General features: G+C 44.4%; 1 protein-coding gene across 3 annotated transcripts in view; it reads right to left on the bottom strand.

Moving 5' to 3' along the window:
• The window catches only part of LOC141133195 (patatin-like phospholipase domain-containing protein 6), a 107,800-nt gene that overhangs the window by 54,295 nt on the left and 33,965 nt on the right, over positions 1–19,540 (bottom strand). For all 3 annotated transcript variants that reach the window (XM_073622408.1, XM_073622410.1, XM_073622409.1), the window contains exons 9-14: positions 12,774–12,902; positions 12,526–12,606; positions 9,224–9,296; positions 8,503–8,592; positions 6,799–6,872; positions 3,889–3,975 (exon numbers count right to left, since the gene is read on the bottom strand). In XM_073622408.1, the coding sequence (XP_073478509.1) occupies positions 3,889–3,975; positions 6,799–6,872; positions 8,503–8,592; positions 9,224–9,296; positions 12,526–12,606; positions 12,774–12,902 (534 nt within the window). The remainder of the gene's footprint in view (positions 1–3,888; positions 3,976–6,798; positions 6,873–8,502; positions 8,593–9,223; positions 9,297–12,525; positions 12,607–12,773; positions 12,903–19,540) is intronic.

The raw sequence follows: 19,540 nt of genomic DNA, 5'->3' as shown, positions 1-19,540 counted from the left end.
ATTTCCGACAACAAGCTCCCATCGAACATTTTTCGTCGGAAAATCCGACCGTGTGTACGGGGCATAAGAGTGATTCAGATGTCACCATTCTGGATATGTAATTAGGGATGCCATATGCACATCAAAATATTTTTCTAAAATTCCCTTTTATTTATTCACAATAAGATATCTGATGTTTTGGGGCCACAAACCTCTGACATATCCCTTTCTTCTGATCTAGGCGACCAACCCTAGACAATACAGGAAGTGAAAATAACTCTTCCCAAATCATGACAGACAGCATTTAAAACATGGCTGAAATCCTTTAGTCACTCTATCCAAAACTTTAAAAAAAGTTTTAACTGGATTAGAGCTTTAACCACTTCAATACTATATAATAGCACTTTTACTCCCTTCCTGGCCAGGCCAATTTTCAGCTTTTAGTGCTGCGGCAATTTGAATAACAATTGCGCGGTCATGCAACACTGTAACCAAACTACATTTTTATCATTTTGTTTACACAAATAGAACTTTCTTTTGGTGGTATATAATCATCACTGGGTTTTTTATTTTTTGCTACATACATAAAAGAAGACCAAAAATGTTGTTTCTGTTATAAAATTTTGCAAATAAATTATCTTTCTTCGTGAATTCAGCCCAAAATGTATTCTGCTATATTTCTTTGCTGAAAATACCCCAAATCTGTGTTTTTTTTTTAGTCTGTAGCAAAGTTATAGACTCCACAAACCATGATATATAGTATATCTGAAAATTGATCAATCCTGATGTACTGACGGCCTTTTCTTGAGGCCCAAAAAGGTCAGGACAGTACAAATATCCCCCAAATGGCCTGTTTTTGGAATGTAGATAGTTCAAGGTATTATGTAGAGGAGGCATGGTGAGTTTTCTGAAGTTTTCATTTTTGTGGCGGTGTTCAGGGACACTGACTGGTGACAGTACGGGGAAAAAAAAATAATTATAATTTTCTTTTTAATTGTTTTTTTTATTTATTATTTTTTTTAATTTTTCTTACAATTTTTTTTTTAAACACACTTTGACCAGAGCAATATAATGTTACCATAGTGACATTGTACTATGTTAGGGTTAAGTGATCAATATTTTTTTTTTTACACATTATGTTTGCACATAGCAATGAATTTCCTTGCTACAGTATATGCAACCATTTTACTGAATGAAATTGATTAATTTAGTTTGTTTTGTTGTGATTAGCTGTGATTGGTCACACCTGATCACATGGCACAGATGGGTCGTGATTGGCCCAGTCTGTACCATGTGATCACTGTGACCAATCACAGCTAGCAACACAATTGTACACTATGGATGGCTTGAAAGGAAGCACTTATACACTGGGGCGGGAGGGCGTCGGCGGTAAAGCGCCACTATTTTTAGCATTGCTTTGCCGTCAATTTAGCGGCAGTTTTCCACCGCTAGCAGGGCACTTTTAACCCCTGCTAGCGGGCGATGAAGGGGTTAATAGCACCCGCAAAGCGCCACTGCCGAAGCGCTTTGGTGGCACTGCCTATTGATTTCAATGGGCAGGGGCGCTCTAGGAGTGGTGTATACACCACTCCTAAAGCACCCCAAAGATGCTGCTTGCAGGACTTTTTTTAACATCCTGCAAGTGCACCGCTCAGTGTGAAAGCACTTGGGCTTTCACACTGGAGTGACAGGAGAGGCGCTTTACAGGCGCTTTGCAGGAGCTATTTTTAGTGCTAAAACGTCTGTAGAGCACTTCAGTGCGAAAGTAGCCTAAGGATGATAGAAGAAAACAAATTCATTATTATGTTGCCCCCAGCAGTTATATTGGCATTGTAGTTGCATCTACAGTATCTCCCAAAAGTGAGTACACCCCTCACATTTATATATGTGTGTGTGTGTGTATACATATGTATATCTATATATCTATATATATATATATATATATATATATATATATATATATATATATATATATATATATATACACAAAAGTGAGTACACCCCTCACATTTTTGTAAATATTTTATTCTATCTTGTCATTTGAAGAAATGACACTTTGCTACAATGTAAAGTAGTGAGCGTACAGCTTGTATAACAGTGTAAATTTGCTGTCCCCTCAAAATAACTCAACACACAGCCATTAATGTCTAAACCGCTGGTAACAAAAGTGAGTACACCCCTAAGTGAAAATGTCCAAATTGGGCCCAATTAGCCATTTTCCCTCCCTGGTGTCATGTGACTCGTTATTGTTACAAGGTCTCAGGTGTGAATGGGGAGCAAGTGTGTTAAATGTGTTATCGCTCTCACTCTCTCATACTGGTCACTGGACGTTCAACATGGCACCTCATGGCAAAGAACTCTCTGAGGATCTGAAAAAAAGAATTGTTGCAGCACGGTGGCCAAGACCATACAGCGGTTTACCAGGATAGGTTCCACTCAGAACAGGCCTTGCCATAGTCAACCAAAGAGTGTGTGCCCAGCATCATATCCAGAGGTTGTCTTTGGGAAATAGATGTATGAGTGCTGCCAGCATTGCTGCAGAGGTTGAAGGGGTAGGGGGGTCAGCCTGTCAGTGCTCAGACCATACACCGCATACTGCATCAAATTAGTCTGCCTGGCTGTCGTCCCAGAAGGAAGCCTCTTCTAAAGATGATGCAGACTAAGGACATGGATTACTGGAACCATGTCCTGTGGTCTGATGAGACCAAGATAAACTTATTTGGTTCAGATGGTGTCAAGTGTGTGTGGCGGTAACCAGGTGAAGAGTACAAAGATAAAGTGTGTCTTGCCTACAGTCAAGCATGGTGGTGGGAGTGTCATGGTCTGGGGCTGCATGAGTGCTGCCGGCACTGGGGAGCTACAGTTCATTGAGGGAACCATGAATGCCAACATGTACTGTGACATACTGAAGCAGAGCATGATCCCCTTCGTTTGGAGACTGGGCTGCAGGGCAGTATTCCAATATAATGACCCCAAACACACCTCCAAGATGACCACTGCCTTGCTAAAGAAGCTGAGGGTAAAAAGGTGATGGACTGGCCAAGCATGTCTCCAGACCTAAACCCTATTGAGCATCTGTGGGGCATCCTCAAATGGAAGGTGGAGGAGCGCAAGGTCTCTAACATCCACCAGCTCTGTGATGTCGTAATGGAGGAGTGGAAGAGGACTCCAGTGGCAACCTGTGAAGCTCTGGTGAACTTCATACCCAAGAGGGTTAAGGCAGTACTGAAAAAAGATGTAGCCACACAAAATATTGACACTTTGGGCCCAATTTGGACATTTTCACTTAGGGGTGTACTCACTTTTGTTGCCAGCGGTTTAGACAATAATGGCTGTGTTTTGAGTTATTTTGAGGGGACAGCAAATTTATACTGTTATACAAGCTGTACACTCACTACTTTACATTGTAGCAAAGTGTCATTTCTTCAGTGTTGTCACATGAAAAGATATAATAAAATATTTACAAAAATGTGAGAGGTGTACTCACTTTTGTGAGATACTGTATGTTTATTTCTTATGCTGTTTCATGAAGTAATTTTTTTTATGGTTATGCTGACACCCTGTGGTCATTGTTTTAATTACACACAATTTTCTGTGTATCCTCTTATATGATGTAACTTCCTTCCTCATTGTGAGTTCCCGTGCTTTTCCTGCACGACACACATTGAGGCTTGGAAAGATATTCCTTTTGTCTTCAAATGCCAACAATGCCTACTAAATCATATTGGTTGCCTCCACTCATGCAATAAAGATATTTGTGAATGTCAAGTGTTTGGTGAGTTCAACTATGTGATGAAGATTGTCTACAGTGATTTTCTCTGCTACCTTCAGGCCAGGCATAGAGGTTTCAGAAAGAGATAAGTCACTATTACAATTATTGGAGTCAGAATAGTTATGTCGATCACTTACTTCAAGGTCCATTTGCTTGGCTAGCTGTTTCTTTCCATTCTCCAGCAACCTCCGCATTTTCTCCTCAGACTCCCAGAAAAGTATCTCCTGTTGTAATATATTCATTTATTTATTTCAGGTACTTATATAGCGCCGTCAATTTACGCAGCGCTTTACATATACATTGTACAGTCACATCAGTCCCTACCCTCAAGGAGCTTACAATCTAAGGTCCCTAACTCACATTCATACATGTTGGGGACAATTTAGACAGGAGCCAATTAACCTACAAGCATGTCTTTGGAGTGTATTCATAGTTTTTTATTTCACTCTCCAGCAAAGCACATGGTGCAGTCAACAGATGGTAGTCTTCATACAATAAAGAATACATAACAAGCATATATCACAGTATAATGAGACCAAAGAAGGTCAGGTCCACATCACAAAATAGAGATCTAACATCAGTCTCAAAAAGCTATATGCCCCAGTCCATTGCAAAGTTACGTAACAATAGAGGCCACCCGTAAAGTTACACACACCAAGTTTGTATTCTGGGAAACTAACGCTGAAGCCAAGATAGCATAATTTTAAAACATAAGGGAAAAGAGACAAGTCTTAAGTAAAGGGACATGAGAAGACCGGTTTTCACCAAGTGAACCAGATGAACATGATAGTCCACCTTCACTAAGGTGGAGCCTACACTACCAGTGTGGATAAATAGGATGCGTAGTCCTGCGGATATTGAAAATCGTGCCGATAATACCATGTTTCACAAAATTGTCTCACAGCTGCTGTTAAACGTTGAATATCATTAATCTCATTGACTACTGCTATCCAGTGTCCAGTCGAGGGTGGGTCCACACTCCTCCACTTTTGTGAAATGCACACCTTGGTGGCATTAAAGTGAGAGTAAACTTCCATGCATGATTTTTACCTATAGGTAAGTTTACTGTATATTAAAGCTTACCTATAGGTACAGTAAATATCCCTTAAACGTGCGCCGTTTTAGAGATATTTACTGTACATGCAGCCTGTGCTCTGAAGGAATGGCATACCCGTGCCGTTCCTTCAGAGTCCTGTGCCATAAATGGCGTCATCACGCCTCCAGCGACTCACACAGCCAGAGTCCGCAAACCCGGGAAGGAAGGCTGGGTTAAGATGGAAGCGCCTTCAGCTGTGACAGCGCGCTGATGGAGGGATTTGTTCTAAGGTAGGTTTCACATAATGTGCTTGTATGCGATGGATACTAGCACACTATGACATTGCCTTGCAGGTTTTAAAAAAAACACTGCTTCACGCAGGTGGCTCAGGAGAGACTTCTTGTACCTGCAACTCAAGAGTGGGGTGAGGTGTGAGAGAAACAACTCAGGACATACCTCCAGAGATATATCTGATTTTATGGATTAGCCATCTGACGTCTTACCAGAAGGGACATATATGGAGGCATGACCAAAAGAGATGTAGCAGTGTACTGGGTTCTTGTTGATAATTCCAGCATATCCGAGAAACATTGGGACAGATCTTATGAAGGATTACCGGAGTCTTTCACCAACGTGTCAACAATTTATACCCCGCCTCCTGATACCCACAGGAGAGGGAGGTTTGGTGGGCAAAGTAAAGAATCAGTTCCCTCTGTGCAAGGGGTCAAGTTCTTGTCAAGGTCATGCTGCCATTTCGCAGGAACGGGTTGTTCAAATGAGGATAATGGCCCCTGGTTTACCCTACTAAGCTTGATGGTAGTTAAAAATGCATAAAAGTTACATAGCCCTCAAAGAATCCATGGGAGGGGTGGGGGAAACCATGGCTTGGATCTCTAGGATTGTCCAACATCGTCCCCCTGACAGGAAGTGTTGTACCTGAAATTGACTGATCAAGAGAAAAGCTTTGAATTTTGTATCCTCTAAGCCCGGGAGAAAATCCAGGGCCCCCATTACTGGGGACATAACAGTGGGTGTCTGGGATCTTAGACAGCCTGCTTTGGCCAAAACTGCCACCATAGTACCTATCATAGGGTGCAATTTCACCTCCAACAATAGCGGTATGGTCTACCACAGGGGGGTCTGAAGTGGACAAGGTGACATATTTTGTTCTGGGCTGGGCCAGCCCACCCTGACATATTTTGTTCTGGGCTGGGCCCACCCACCCCGCTGGGCCCACCCACCCCGCTGGGCCCACCCACCCCTTTTCTAATTCCTGTTTAATACAAGCTAACTTACGGGATATAAAAAATTGCATAATAATATTTAAAGGGGTCCGCAAAACTGATATCCCATCTCTCCTTAGGTAGTGCAAGAATCCGGTACGAAATGTGTTTGATTTAAAAAACCCCATAGAAAATTCAGGAATTCTACTTTAGTCCCAGAGAAAAGAACGCGGAATAGCCACTGGGAGAGCTTGTAAAAGATAGAGAAGTCTTGGTAGGACTGTAATTTTTTAGAATGCTGTTACGCCCAAACCAAGTAAACGTCTTGTGGTGCCAGCGCTTCGGGTAAGTCCTAGTTGACACCAGCCAGGGAAGAAAGTTTTCTTTAAATATCTCAGACAGGGAGGCGGTAGGATAAATGCCCAAATATTTGATTTTCTTCTGAGCCTAGGTGAAAGGGAAGTTGGTTTGAACTTGACGCAATGCCTCGGGAGCTAGATTAATATTTAGGGCCTCTGATTTTTGAACATTGATTTTATAGTTGTCAGGTCTGCATAGATTTGTAACTCCTGTAGGAGGTTGGGGATGGTTGTGTGGGCAGGTGGTGAAAAAACAGGAGGTCGTTGGTGTATGCTGCGACTTTATGATGTGTGTTCCATCTCATGTTTTATTAAATGTTAGTATACAGTACTGTCAGAAGTCATGAACAAAGTACAGCAAATCAGCATTATATTACATATAATTCACAAAGGCAGGGCCTGGATATTCAAGCGACAGCAGGGGCTCACCTCATCTGAGGGTGATACTGGAGACTTTCCCACATGGCTCTGCTCTAATTCACAATCCAGAGACCTCCAGAAACCTGCACAACATATAATGTATAGTGTACAGAATAATAACAAAAGACAAACCTGCATAATGCTTTATTTTGTCTATGTCAGCTGCCAAAGTGTTACACTGCCAAGTAACCAGGTTCAGATCAGTTAATCAGCTGGATTGGAGGGCAGGGGAAATATTAGAGGTCTAATAAACCCCTGATGCTTTCATAATGAGAAACTGTCACCTGCCAATGCCATCTCAGAGGGATTTGTTTTTCCCATTGTAATGATAATAAAGTTTATTGGCAAAAAAAAAAAAAGGCATGCTATGTTAAAGAGCAATTGTGCGACACATGTTAGGTATTGTCACAAATGTTGCAGTGAGAGCAATAATTCTAGGGCCATAATTTATGGTTAACTCTAAACTGATATCCTGTAAAGGCTTTTAAAGCCCTTGACAATTTTAGGTACCGTAGTTTTTCCCTATTTGCAGATGTACACATTTTATGGCTTTACACGTTTGGTATCTCTTTATTTTATATTTTACAAAAAAATAGGCATTGTATTGTGTTTGCATACACTGAAAACAGTTGCGCAAATATCATGCAACATAAAAAATTGCAACTGCCACCATTTTATTCCACAGGGCCTATGTTTCAGAAAATATTTAATTGTTTGGGAGTTTAAAGTAATTTTCTAGAAAAAAAATGAAAGAGTTGCTCCTGTAGAAAAGTGGCTAAAGCGGAGCTCCACTCAAAAGGGGAAGTTCCGCTTATTTGCACCCTACCCCCTTCCACTGTCACATTTGGCACTTTTTGGGGGGAGTGGGTACCTGGTTTTTGACAGGTACCTGCTCCCACTTCTGGCTCAGATCACCGCAGTGATCTGAGCTGGAAGTTCGGCCCCCCTCCTTCCCCACGCAGTCTTCTGGAACAAATCACAGGTCCCAGAAGACTGCAAGACCATTCACAAGCCCTAAGGCTTCACTTCCTGTTTCCCTTACTTTAGATGCCAGCACCTGCACCCAAAGCTGATTAAAGAATCATCTTGGATGAGGACATCACTGGATCCCTGGACAGGTAAGTGTCCTTATACTAAAAGTCAGCAGCTACTTTTTTTGTGGGGAGCCAGGAGCTCCTCTTTAAGGTGTATCTATACACAACCTTTTTTTAGTTTTGACAGAGTGAGGAAGGATTAGCACTCCTGTCACGTTTTAAAGCCAATGGAGGCTTCCTTGGAAAGACTGCTTTATTCAGATAAAAAATTTATCCCCAGGACACGAAGTGAGGGGAAATCTGTCTAGCAGCAACACAAACAGAATGCTTTTTTGAGTTAAGGAAGTCTAGAGATTCGGTCAGCTTTTTATTGTTGTCTGTTTCCCTGTTGCAGATTTTTCCTTACTTTCTGTCTGGTAAAAGGGAAATCTCTCTAATGGAGCCTGGATTGCAGTAAAACCTGACAGGGATATTAAACATTCTCCATTCTATCCAAACCTAAAGAAAAAGTTTTGAGTATAGATATACTTGAAATGAAAATCATTTCCTAATACAATTTTATTATCAAAGATACATTTTTCCACTCAACAATGTTTTCTAAGTAACCCCAAAATGAATTAGAACAATGGTCTATAGTCATAGCAAGAATATAAACAGAAAAAGAATATTGAAAAGTCACCTGTTTTTCTAGCAGATATGGATTTACAGTCTCCTAGACGTGGGGGTCTCCTTTGTGTGGGAGAAGATTTGAAAACATCTGGTTGATCTTCTGAAAGGAGAACAAAAAATATGGTTTAAAAACAATCTAAGTAAAAGTATGCCTGCCAGATCTAATCAACTTTGGGTTTGTTTATCCTTTGTATGGAACCGGAGGATAATGTTTCAAATATAAGTGCAATGTAATATATCACTGTACATGCACTAAATCAAACAGATACCTAGATGTATACAAATTAAATATTAAGTGATCTACAGTATTTACTTACATTGTTGGCTAAAATGTCTTTATGCCCAATCAATAACTGAAGCCCTTATTAAGAATATCCAAGGCATTCCTTCCTGGTGTATATCACCCCCTGCAGTGTTCAAGATCTTCTCAATGTTGGATGTTGATGGAACTGTCATAGGGCATCAACTTTTAGTTTAAGAGACTGAACTTTGGAGCTAGGCTTGGAGGTGCTGTCCAATGGCAAAAGTCTGCAAGGCCACTTGCAAAACAATACTGGATTTAAACCAAATGTCGATGTACACCCACTATACAACCCACTGCATGGTAAGGAGTTGGTGTTTCCTGACATACTTCAAGGGACAATTATAGACAAATCCAGTAAATTTAGATGAAGCTTTATCCATTCTGTGCTACTATCAAATCTGACCATATGCTATATGTATAGTCCCACCTTCAGTATGCGTTCTACTTCTAGAAAGGCGAGGTCGGACAGGACGAGAAGGACTTGATTCAGACTGAAGATCCTGCATGGAGAAAAACTTGTCAATGAGTACTTATCTTGGTCACTTTTCACCCAATGCTTTGCTTCTTAGTGCCATCTCAGTGATGCACAAAAACATAAGAGTGATGGTATAAAATGACCACATGGTCTATCAGGTCTGCCCTATATATATATATATATATATATATATATATATATATATATATATATATATACACTGCTCAAAAAAATTAAAGGAACACTTTGAAAACACATCAGATCTCATTGCAGGAAGAAAAATATCATGCTGGATATCTATACCGATATGGACTGGGTGATGTGTTAGGAACGAAAGGATGCCACATCGTTCGATGTAAATGAAAATTTTCAACCTACAGAGGGATCAATTTAAAGGCCCTCTGACAATCAAAATGAAAAAATTATGCAGCAGGCTAGTCCATTTTGCTGAAATTTTATTGCAGCAACCCAAAATGGTACTCGCTAGATCTGGACCGGGACAACACTGAGCTCCTGAACAGACTGAGGTGCAACCTGGCGGCATCGGAAGCACTGAAACATAATGTCCCAGAGGTGTTATATTGGATTTCGGTCAGGCGAGCGTGGGGGCCATTTAATGGTATCAATTCCTTCATCCTCCAGGAACTGTCTGCATACTCTCACCACATGAGCCTGGGCATTGTTATGCACCAGGAGGGACCCAGGACCCTCTGCACCAGCGTAGGGTCTGACAATGGGTCCAAGGATTTCATCCTGATACCTAATGGCATGGTATAATTGTCTAGCCTGTAGAGGTCTGTGCTTCCCTACATGGATATGCCTCCCCAGACCATCACTGACCCACCACCAAACCGGTCATTCTGAACAATGTTACAGGCAGCATAACATTCTCCACGGCTTCTCCAGACCCTTTCACGTCTGTCACATGTGCTCAGGGTGAACCTGCTCTCATCTGTGAAAAGCACAGGGCGCCAGTGGCGGACCTGCCAATTCTGGTGTTCAATGGCAAATGCCAATCAAGCTCCACTGTGCCGGGCAGTGAGCACAGGGCCCACTAGAGGATGTTGGGCCCTCAGGCCACCCTCATGAAGTCTGTTTCTGATTGTTGGGTCAGAGACATTAACACCAGTGAAGGTAAATTTGTAGGGCTCTGGCAGTGCTCATCCTGTTCCTCCTTGCACAAAGGAGCAGAAACGGGTCCTGCTGATGGGTTGAGGACCTTCTACGGCCCTGTTCAGCTCTCCTAGAGTAACTGCTTGTCTTATGGAATCTCCTCCATGCTCTTGAGACTGTGCTGGGAGACACAGCAAACCTGCTGGCAATGGCACGTATTGCTGTGCCATCCTGGAGGAGTTGGACTGCCTGTGCAACCTCTATAGGGTCCAGGTATCGCTTCATGCAGCCAGTAGTGACACTGACCCTAGTCAAATGCAAAGCTAGTGAAAAACAGTCAGAAAAGATGAGTAGGGAAAATAAATGTCAGTGGCCTCCACATGTAAAACCATTCCTGTTTTGGAGGTCGTCTCATTGTTGCCCATCTAGTGCACCTGTTGTTAATTTCATTAACACCAAAGCAGCTGAAACTAATTAACAACCCCCTCTGCTACTTAACTGAATTGACTTGATGCTATACTTTGATTTTAAAAAGTGTTTTTTAATTTTTTTAAACAGTGTATTTATTTATTTATTTTTACATTTTGTCTAATTATAAATTATTTTTGTACCATGTAACATGTTTAAATCCATTTACTGTTGACTGACTCACTACCCCAGTTGGAAAGTCTGTTCCAAGCATTAGCTACTTTTTGGTAAAATACTACTTTCTAAGACTAGTTTTGAAATTTCCTCCTACAAGTCTGAGGTCTTATGCCTTTATTCTTGATCTTAGCTTCATATTGAAAGTACTGCCCTCTTGAACCTTATTCACACCCAAATGTAATAAAGATTAAAACTTTCCTCAAGACTGTACAAATTAAGTTACTGCAGTCTCTCATAATATGGTTTATCCCTCAGACCTTTCACAGATTTTGTTGTCAGTCTCTTTTTCTGTAAACAAGGTTTCCAGAACAGGAACTGTTTTAATGATGTCTAACTAAAGATCTTAACCACTTCAGCCCCGGAAGGATTTACCCCCTTCCTGAGCAAGCCCTTTTTTGTGATACGGCACTGCGTCGCTTTAACTGACAATTGCGTGGTCGTGCGACGTTGTACCCTAACAAAATTGAAAGTTTTTTTTCCCCACAAATAGAGCTTTCTTTTGGTGGTATTTGATCACCTCTGCGGTTTTTAATTTTTGAGCTATAAACAAAAAAAGAGCAAACATTTTGAAAAAAAAAGCAATATTTTTTACTTTTTGCTATAATAAATATCCCAAAAAAAATATAAAAAATTAATTTGTTCCTCAGTTTAGGCCAATATGTATTCTTCTACATATTTTTGGTAAAAAAAAAAAATCGCAATAAGTGTATATTGATTGGTTTGCGCAAACGTTATCAAAATAGGGGATAGATTTATGGCATTTTTATTATTAATTTATTTTTTATTAGTAATGGCGGCGGTCTGCGATTTTTATCGTAACTGCGACATTGCGCCGGACAGATCGGACACTTTTGACACTATTTTGGGACCATTGGCACTTATACAGTGATCAGTACAATAAAATGCACTGATTACTGTGTAAATGTCACTACCAGGGAAGGGGTTAAACACTAGGGGGCGATCAAGGGGTTAAGTATGTTCCCTGGGCGTGTTCTAACTGTAGGGGGGAAGGGCTCACTAGAACATGACAGAGATCACTGCTCCCGTTCCCTGGGAGCAGTAGATCCCTGTCATGTTGCTAGGCAGAACAGGGAAATGCCTTGTTGACATAGGCATCTCACCGTTCTGCCTCTCCGTGTCACTATCGTGGGCCACTGGCAGACATCGCGTCCACGGGACCCGCGCGCACGCTCCCGCAGCGGGTGCACGCCCCCGAAGCGGGTGCGTGTGCCCGCTAGCCGCCGATGACGCAGCGACGTACAGGCACGTTGCTTTGCGCACCCGTGCCACTTTGCCAACGTATATCAGCGTTAGCCGGTCAGCAAGTGGTTCATTGGGGAATCAGGACCTCCTTCTTTACCTTGATGATCCCTCTATTGAGAGCTAAAGACTCATATAGGGTCAATCAGGACCTCCTTCCTCCTGCTGGTGAACCCTACAGTGATGAACCCGCATCCCCGTCCAACCCCTAATTGTTGAGAGTTTATGGGTATTACATGCTGGAAGAGTTCAATAGTCAGGCCCAAGTAATGGTGTAGAGCTAGGAAGGTGACTCTCTGCAGACGAAGAGCGATAATCTGATGAAGGAAGAATGGGAGAAAAAGTGAATACATGATGGCTTAATTTTAGTTCCATGAACATAAAACTGAACAATATATTTTTCCTAGATTATACACTACTTTCCACAACTACATTTCTTTTATCAGAGGTCCCACATACAAAGCATAATTTTGAAGCTACCAACCTGGACAGTCCGGATTAAACTCTGGGGGTAGGAGCGGAACACAGCAGAAAATGCCTCAACAGGAAGTCGTAGCACCGTGCTCTTCTCTACAGCCTTTGCTGTTACTGTGCGGTATGGCCTCTGGTGGCCCTGCAGATGGCAAACAACCCATATATTACATATTTAGGATAAAAAAAAAAACACCAAGGTTACATTCACTGAACTCTGCAGCAAGTTAAGGGGAAAAAAATCCAAACTGGATTTCTGCTTTAAGTGTTGCATTGCAGAAAATGAGAAAATGTAAAAAGGGCTTTAATAATTCTTTGTGTTATATTTTTGTGAATACATGAAGCTCTTGTGTTTCTTGTTGTCAGAGTATTAAATGATGCACTGGAAGATTCTTGGATGTAGAGAATACTTTACTTTCACAGAGAATATCTTTATCATGTCTTACAGCAGCACTAAGACAGGAACTGAATAATATGGAACAGGAAGCAGAAGCATAAGAGAACAGTTAGGAAAGCAAACACTTCCTCTCATTACATTACCATAGATACACACTATAATACTGCAGTACCACCTGCTGCATAGAAAGGTATAATGGATAAATATAGTTCACAGTATAAAAAGCTACTTTACATTACTTGCTGTTGTACTTTCAACATTTCTGTTGTCTGCAGACTCTCTCACCAACTCAAAAAATGCCTAGTAAAAGCACAGACAAACTAAGCATTTTAAATGCTCACTTGCAGCGTTCTTCTTTCCCTAAGGCCTCATTTAGACGTGTGGTTGGGGGTGATGGTAACACTGTGTGTTTTTATTCCCCCCCCTTCCCCTCGACAGCGCCCCCTTAAGCTTAAAAAAGCTGTGGACGGGGTGTTTACATGCCGCAGATGCGATGTTTGTACCTGACAAGAAACAAGCCCATCAAACACAACATGTTCACGTGAATGGGGAAGCGCTGAAAACACACTGCACTTCTGTCAGCAAAAATAGTGTTAAAACAGACATTGAGAGAGCATCACATCGTCTCCTCATCGCCTGCTAATCGCCTCTGAAAAGTAACTCTGCGTGTCTAAATCTACCCTAAATGATTATTTATTCACTTGCAATGAGCCTTTGAATTTGCTAGAACATTTGATTACTCCAACAGAGTTAATAACGTACCTAAAGGATTAATTGCACATGTAAGGGGGTTGAAATTATACCAGTTAGGTGCTGCCCAGAATGAGAGGGTAAGAGTTAATGTCTTTCCAGGTTCTTTTGTTTTGGTGGGTGGTTTTTGGGTCCGATCCACTGGTCTTGTGAGAGAAAAGAGGGACAGTGGTCCGGAACAGAGAGCCCCTGAGCAGAGAGACCCAGAACCCATTGGAGAACACCGTAAGGGAGAAGATTAGAGAACTGCCGCCCCAGGAGAAGTAAAAGAATGTTGCTTGTTACTGCTGTGATGTAGAAGGGCATCTGGGAAATGCCGCTAATGGATCTTCTTTTTCGTATGTAGCCATGCCCCCATAGGGGTTGCTTAATGTTGTGGTTCACCTGTCACCCTGCCCAGCCCGACATCCATATCTTAGTCATTCAAAGACACAGACCAGTCCATAGGTTTGTTTTGTTTTTGTTTTTGTTTGAGGGCAATAAACTTGGATGGTGATTTGGGAATTATGGGATGAATTTTAGAACAATCAATTGGGACAAACTATTTACACTCCCTGTACATATTACTACTTCAGTCTCCTCCAGCACTTTCCTTGCTTGCAGACTATTCCTCCTCCAGCACTTCACTTGTTGCAAACTGTTCCTCCTTTAGCACTTCACTTGCTGCGGACTGTTACTCCTCCAGGCTAGCTAGCACCGCATGGGTAGGCCTGACACTGCTTTAGCCAGACTGGCTGCAATGACCTCTTTCCACTGCCCTTTCCACAGTCCTCTCTTCTGGTTCTGCACCCATCCTAACTGTAATCTCCCTGTTTTCTCAGGTGTGCCTCTCCCCAGTTGTCCTCCCGATTGTGCTCACTCACCAGCCCTCCCAGGCTGCGACCAGTAGTCCTCCCTGGAGACTCTTATGCCACGTACACACGACCAGTTTTGCCTTCGGAATAAACTCAGAAGGTTTCTCCAACGGAACTCCGACGGAATTCCACTCAAGCGGTCTTGCATACACACGGTCACACCAAAGTCCGACCGTACAGAACGAAGTGACGTACAACATGTACGACGGGACTAGAAAAAGGAAGTTCAATAGCCAGTAGCCAATAGCTTCTGTCTCATACTTGGTTCAGAGCGTGCGTCATTTTTGGTCGGTCGGAACAGCATACAGACGAGTGGTTTTCCCGATAGGAATTGGTTCCAACGGAAATATTTTGAACATGTTCCATTTCTAGGTCCGTCAGAATTTTTAAAAAAAAAAGTCAGATGAGGCATACACACGATCAGGATAGACGATGAAAAGCTTCCGTCAGACTTTTTCTGTCAGACATTCCGCGTGTACGCGGCATTAGATGTTAGATGTTCCTTTCCTTCCAGGATCTTGTCACTCCTCCTGGATGCACCCGAGCCCCGACCCAGGGTCACCCCTCCCCCAGACTGGGGAGCTCCCCGTGGGCCCCGACAGTCTCCACACTCTCTCAGTCCAGCTCTTCCACCCAACAACTCCTACCCAGCTGGGCTGACCCTGGGTATTTAAGGGAGGCCTGCCCCCTGCAAATCCAAGTTGGGGATTGGTCAAGGCTCCTTAAGATACCCCAGGCAGGGGGGCGTGGCCAAGATGGCGCTGTGAGCGGCGGCTTTTTTAGAGAGCTCCGCTCATCCGAATCCTAAATCCGGATCCATCGACCCTAATCTCCCTCAAACTTCACCCCAGCTGATCAGGAGGGACCCAGGCACTCCCTGTCAAGTGAGGAGCGAGAAGAATTTTTGTTCCAGGGCCGTGATCGGCGTCGCTGTGCACTCCTGCTCGACTAGGCCGAAGCCACGGCCTTTCCTGACGGCCCGAGCGGCGGAGTCCCCTGGCGCGATCGCCCTTCCTGCTGCAAATAACCGGCTGCCGTGGATTGTGGAAGGGGACAGGTGAGCTGACCCTGGACTGCAAATAGGCCGTGCTCTGGGCCTGGTCTCTCCTTTCCCCCCACGTGTAACTAGGCCGCAATTGCGGCCTTCTCATAAGGCCCGGATTCGTTGGACTGACTGGGGGAGATCCTGATCCTGGTGGCCTGGAGGTAGAGGCCCTGAGAAGTTCGGGGACATTTGCCTGTGCAGGGGAACTATTTCTGGAGCACCTTCACCCCCTGTCCTCTCGATTGTGGGGGAAGCCGGCTGGGCTGAATGCTCTGATAAGCCTCTGGAGGCCTGAAGTGGACAGCTTCTACATTATATCACTGCAGGTGAGAGGAAAGACCATTAAAGGGACACGCACTGCACCATACCTACTGCTTGACTACCCCTGACCCTGCAGACAGGTTCCCACAGTGAGTTGCTGACTACTGCCCGGCTTGGGCCCCCCTAACACCTGAATGAGACGCAGGAACTCCAGCGCCAAATATAGTAAAGGGGGCAAGAGGTTGACTTTTCCACCACAGTTGGACTCCCCTCAGATGCCTGCCTGCCCCTCTCCGGAGGACCTTATTACGCGTAGTGCCCACAGAGCCTCGCAGACGACCACTATGGAGTCGGACGACTCTCGGCCCCCCTGGCTGGCGGACGTCATGGCGGCCATCGCCACTTGCCAATCCACGTTAACAACAAAAATTGAAGCTGTCCAGCTGGATATGGGTTTAATCCGCCAAGATATAGATAAAATCAGATCGCCAGTCACCGAGACGGAGAAAAGACTGAGTACCACCGAAGACGCCATTGTGGAACATGGGGTATCACTCCATACGCTTCAAACCAAAGTAAAGGCCCTTGAATACAGAGCCGAGGATGCCGAGAACAGGAACCGGCGTAATAATCTTCGCATTGTTGGTTTACCAGAGGGGGCGGAGGGGAATAATCCTACTTCCTCCATAGAGGGTCTGTTGCGTGACCTGCTACCTGAGGCCCGCTGGTCACCTTATTACATGGTGGAGAGGGCGCACCGCATCCCGCCTAAGCCGGAGCCTCCTGGATCCCCTCCCCTTCATTCTCCGTCTCCTCAACTTCAGAGATAGAGACGAAGTTCTCCGCGCTTCTAGAAATGTTGGGGATCTCAGATTCCAGAACGCTAAGCTAATGATCTTCCCAGGCTACTCGGTAGAGACCCAGAAACTCAGGAAATCTTTTGACCAAGTTAAAGCGGCTTTGCGATCACGCAGCATTCGCTACAGTGTACTCTCCCCTGCTCGCCTCAGAGTCCAGGACGGCGAGACAACTCGTTTCTTTACTACACCGAGAGAGGTCTCTGCCTGGCTGGACTCCCTACCACAGATTCGATGAGGGTCTACCTGGTATGTAACCTGGGCCCAGGTCTGGGTTGCCGCACGAACTTCCACATTGATGATTTAGTTTTGTTGCACAGGTTATGCCCAGTTCAATCCATGCTGTGTGCGGATTTGGGGGGGATGCTCACTATCCCTACCAGGGAAACTTTAAGTTAATGCCCCTGCCAAAGAACTTGGTCAGGAGACCGTTAAGATATGCAGTTCCTGTACACTTGCTGGTTCCATTGAGGACTGTTGGAGTTTTTTGTTTTGTATATCCTCTTAAAGATGGATCGACTTTACTGTGAGGCCCCAGTATGGGCTAATCCCCTTCGTCTAACATTCTAGGCCCTCACAGCCTGCTGTATCACAAGCGGAGATCTCGTGTGTGGAAAGCCGCTTGAACTGCTGCTTCCTCCCCCCGTGTGAAGCCTCGGGGGGGTGGGCCCGCCTCTTCCACGGACCCCCTGTTGCAGCCGGCGAGCTGAATAAGTTTGGGATTAAAACCCGCCCCAGTTTTGGGGGGTTGGGTGGGGGTGGGGAAAGTTCCCCTAATGGGGCAAGTTTTATCTACCCTAGATATTGGCATCCTCTTCTTATATTTTTTAGTTTGGTTTTGTTCTTGTTTCACAATTGTACCAAAATACTTGACTTATCAGCATTGCACTGTTTCCAGATGTGTCCGTTTTGGGTCCCGGGGTCCAGTTCAGGAGCCGTGACCAGCATTACTCCTATCACTCTTATTATTCTTGGTAGACATGTCCTCCCTTAACATCATCTCCTGGAACACCAGGGGACTGAACTCCCCGGTCAAGCGTTCCCTGGTGTTCCAATTCATTAAAACTTATAACCCGCATATATGTGTGCTCCAAGAGACACACCTAACAGGACGTAGGGTTCTGGCCCTGAAAAAACCATGGGTGGGCCACCATTACCACTCTACGCACTCCACTTTCTCTATGGGTGTTACTATTCTGGTATTGAAATCACTTCCTTTTCGGCTTCTGGACTTGGCCCTGGACCCTGACGGTCGGTATGTTATTGTTCATGTTAAAATATATTCTCTAACGTGGACCATTGTGGGTTTGTATTTGCCTCCTCCGGCTTCCTTGCTGGTGCTCAATCAGATCACCAGCAAGATGGCCGAATTTGCATCTGACAATAATGTTATATTGGGCGATTTTAATCTGGTCCCTGACCCGGACTTTGACAGGCTAACTCCTGCGGGACATCATTGCCCTGGGTTGGATGAGTGGGCGGATACCTATGGCCTGACGGATGTCTGGAGGTGGCGTCACCCCAGACCAAGGCATACACATGCCTCCCACAGAACGTTTTCCCGTATAGACTTGGTCTTTGCAGGGAGCCCGGTCCTCCCGCGGGTCACGGACATACAAATACTCCCTAGGGGAATCTCCGACCATGCACCCTTGTTGCTGTCCTTGGACCTTTCCCTGGGCACAGTGGAAAGGATATGGAGGCTCTCCAGATTTTGGATTTCAGACACTGCAGTAGACTCCCAATTTAGAACGGAACTGCTTGACTTCTGGGCCATAAATGTGGGCTCAGCTGATCCCACGGTTGTGTGGGATGCCTTCAAGGCCACGACGAGGGGACATTACCAGACCATCATTGCCAGAGTCCATTGGGAGCGTAGGGCGGACTTGGTTAAGGTGGAGAGGGAGGCTGGTAGTGCAGAGGCTCTCTTTGTTCGTACTGTGCACTATTCGCATCTACAACTTCTGACGAAGGAGGTGGTACGTCTCCGTACCGCTCTTACCCAGAAGAAAATGTTGGCTCAATCCCAACGGATTTTTGAGCAGGGAGAGAGGTCAGGCCGTTTGTTGGCCTGGCTTTCCAGGGAACAGGCGGGGGGGATGAGCATCTCACATATTAGGGACTCCTCGGGACAGCTGATCCATACACCGGAGGGGATCAATGGCTGCTTTGCGCAATTCTACGAATCTGCATGTTGGACTTGTTAATTGTTGCACTTTTTCAAGTAAAGCTTTGAAACTTTCTTCCCGTCTATTCTGAAGTTATTCAAGGGATGTAATGTAGGTAACCGGCACATATGGTCTACAGCTCGGGTCATTAACCACTTGCCGACCGCCCGCCATCGTTTGACGGCGGCAGAAAGTCTCCCCTGCTTGAATCGCTGCAGCTGTACGGCAGCCGCTTTAAGGGGTATAGGGTGCCTGCCGCGTCACTGACAGAGCTAGACAAGGGATGTATGTGTGTGTAAACACACAAATCCACGTACTGGCAGGGGAGAGGAGACAGATCGTGTGTTCCTAGTATATAGGAACAACGATCCATCTCCTTCCCCAGGCAGTTCCATCTCCCCTACAGTTAGAACATGCTGAGGAAACAGATTCAACCCCTTGATCGCCC

The sequence above is a fragment of the Aquarana catesbeiana genome, linkage group LG03 (assembly GCF_042186555.1).
Source record: "Aquarana catesbeiana isolate 2022-GZ linkage group LG03, ASM4218655v1, whole genome shotgun sequence".
NCBI classification, from domain to species: domain Eukaryota; kingdom Metazoa; phylum Chordata; class Amphibia; order Anura; family Ranidae; genus Aquarana; species Aquarana catesbeiana.
Note: the sequence above shows the minus strand (reverse complement) of the source record. Positions and strands in the feature narration are given on the sequence as shown.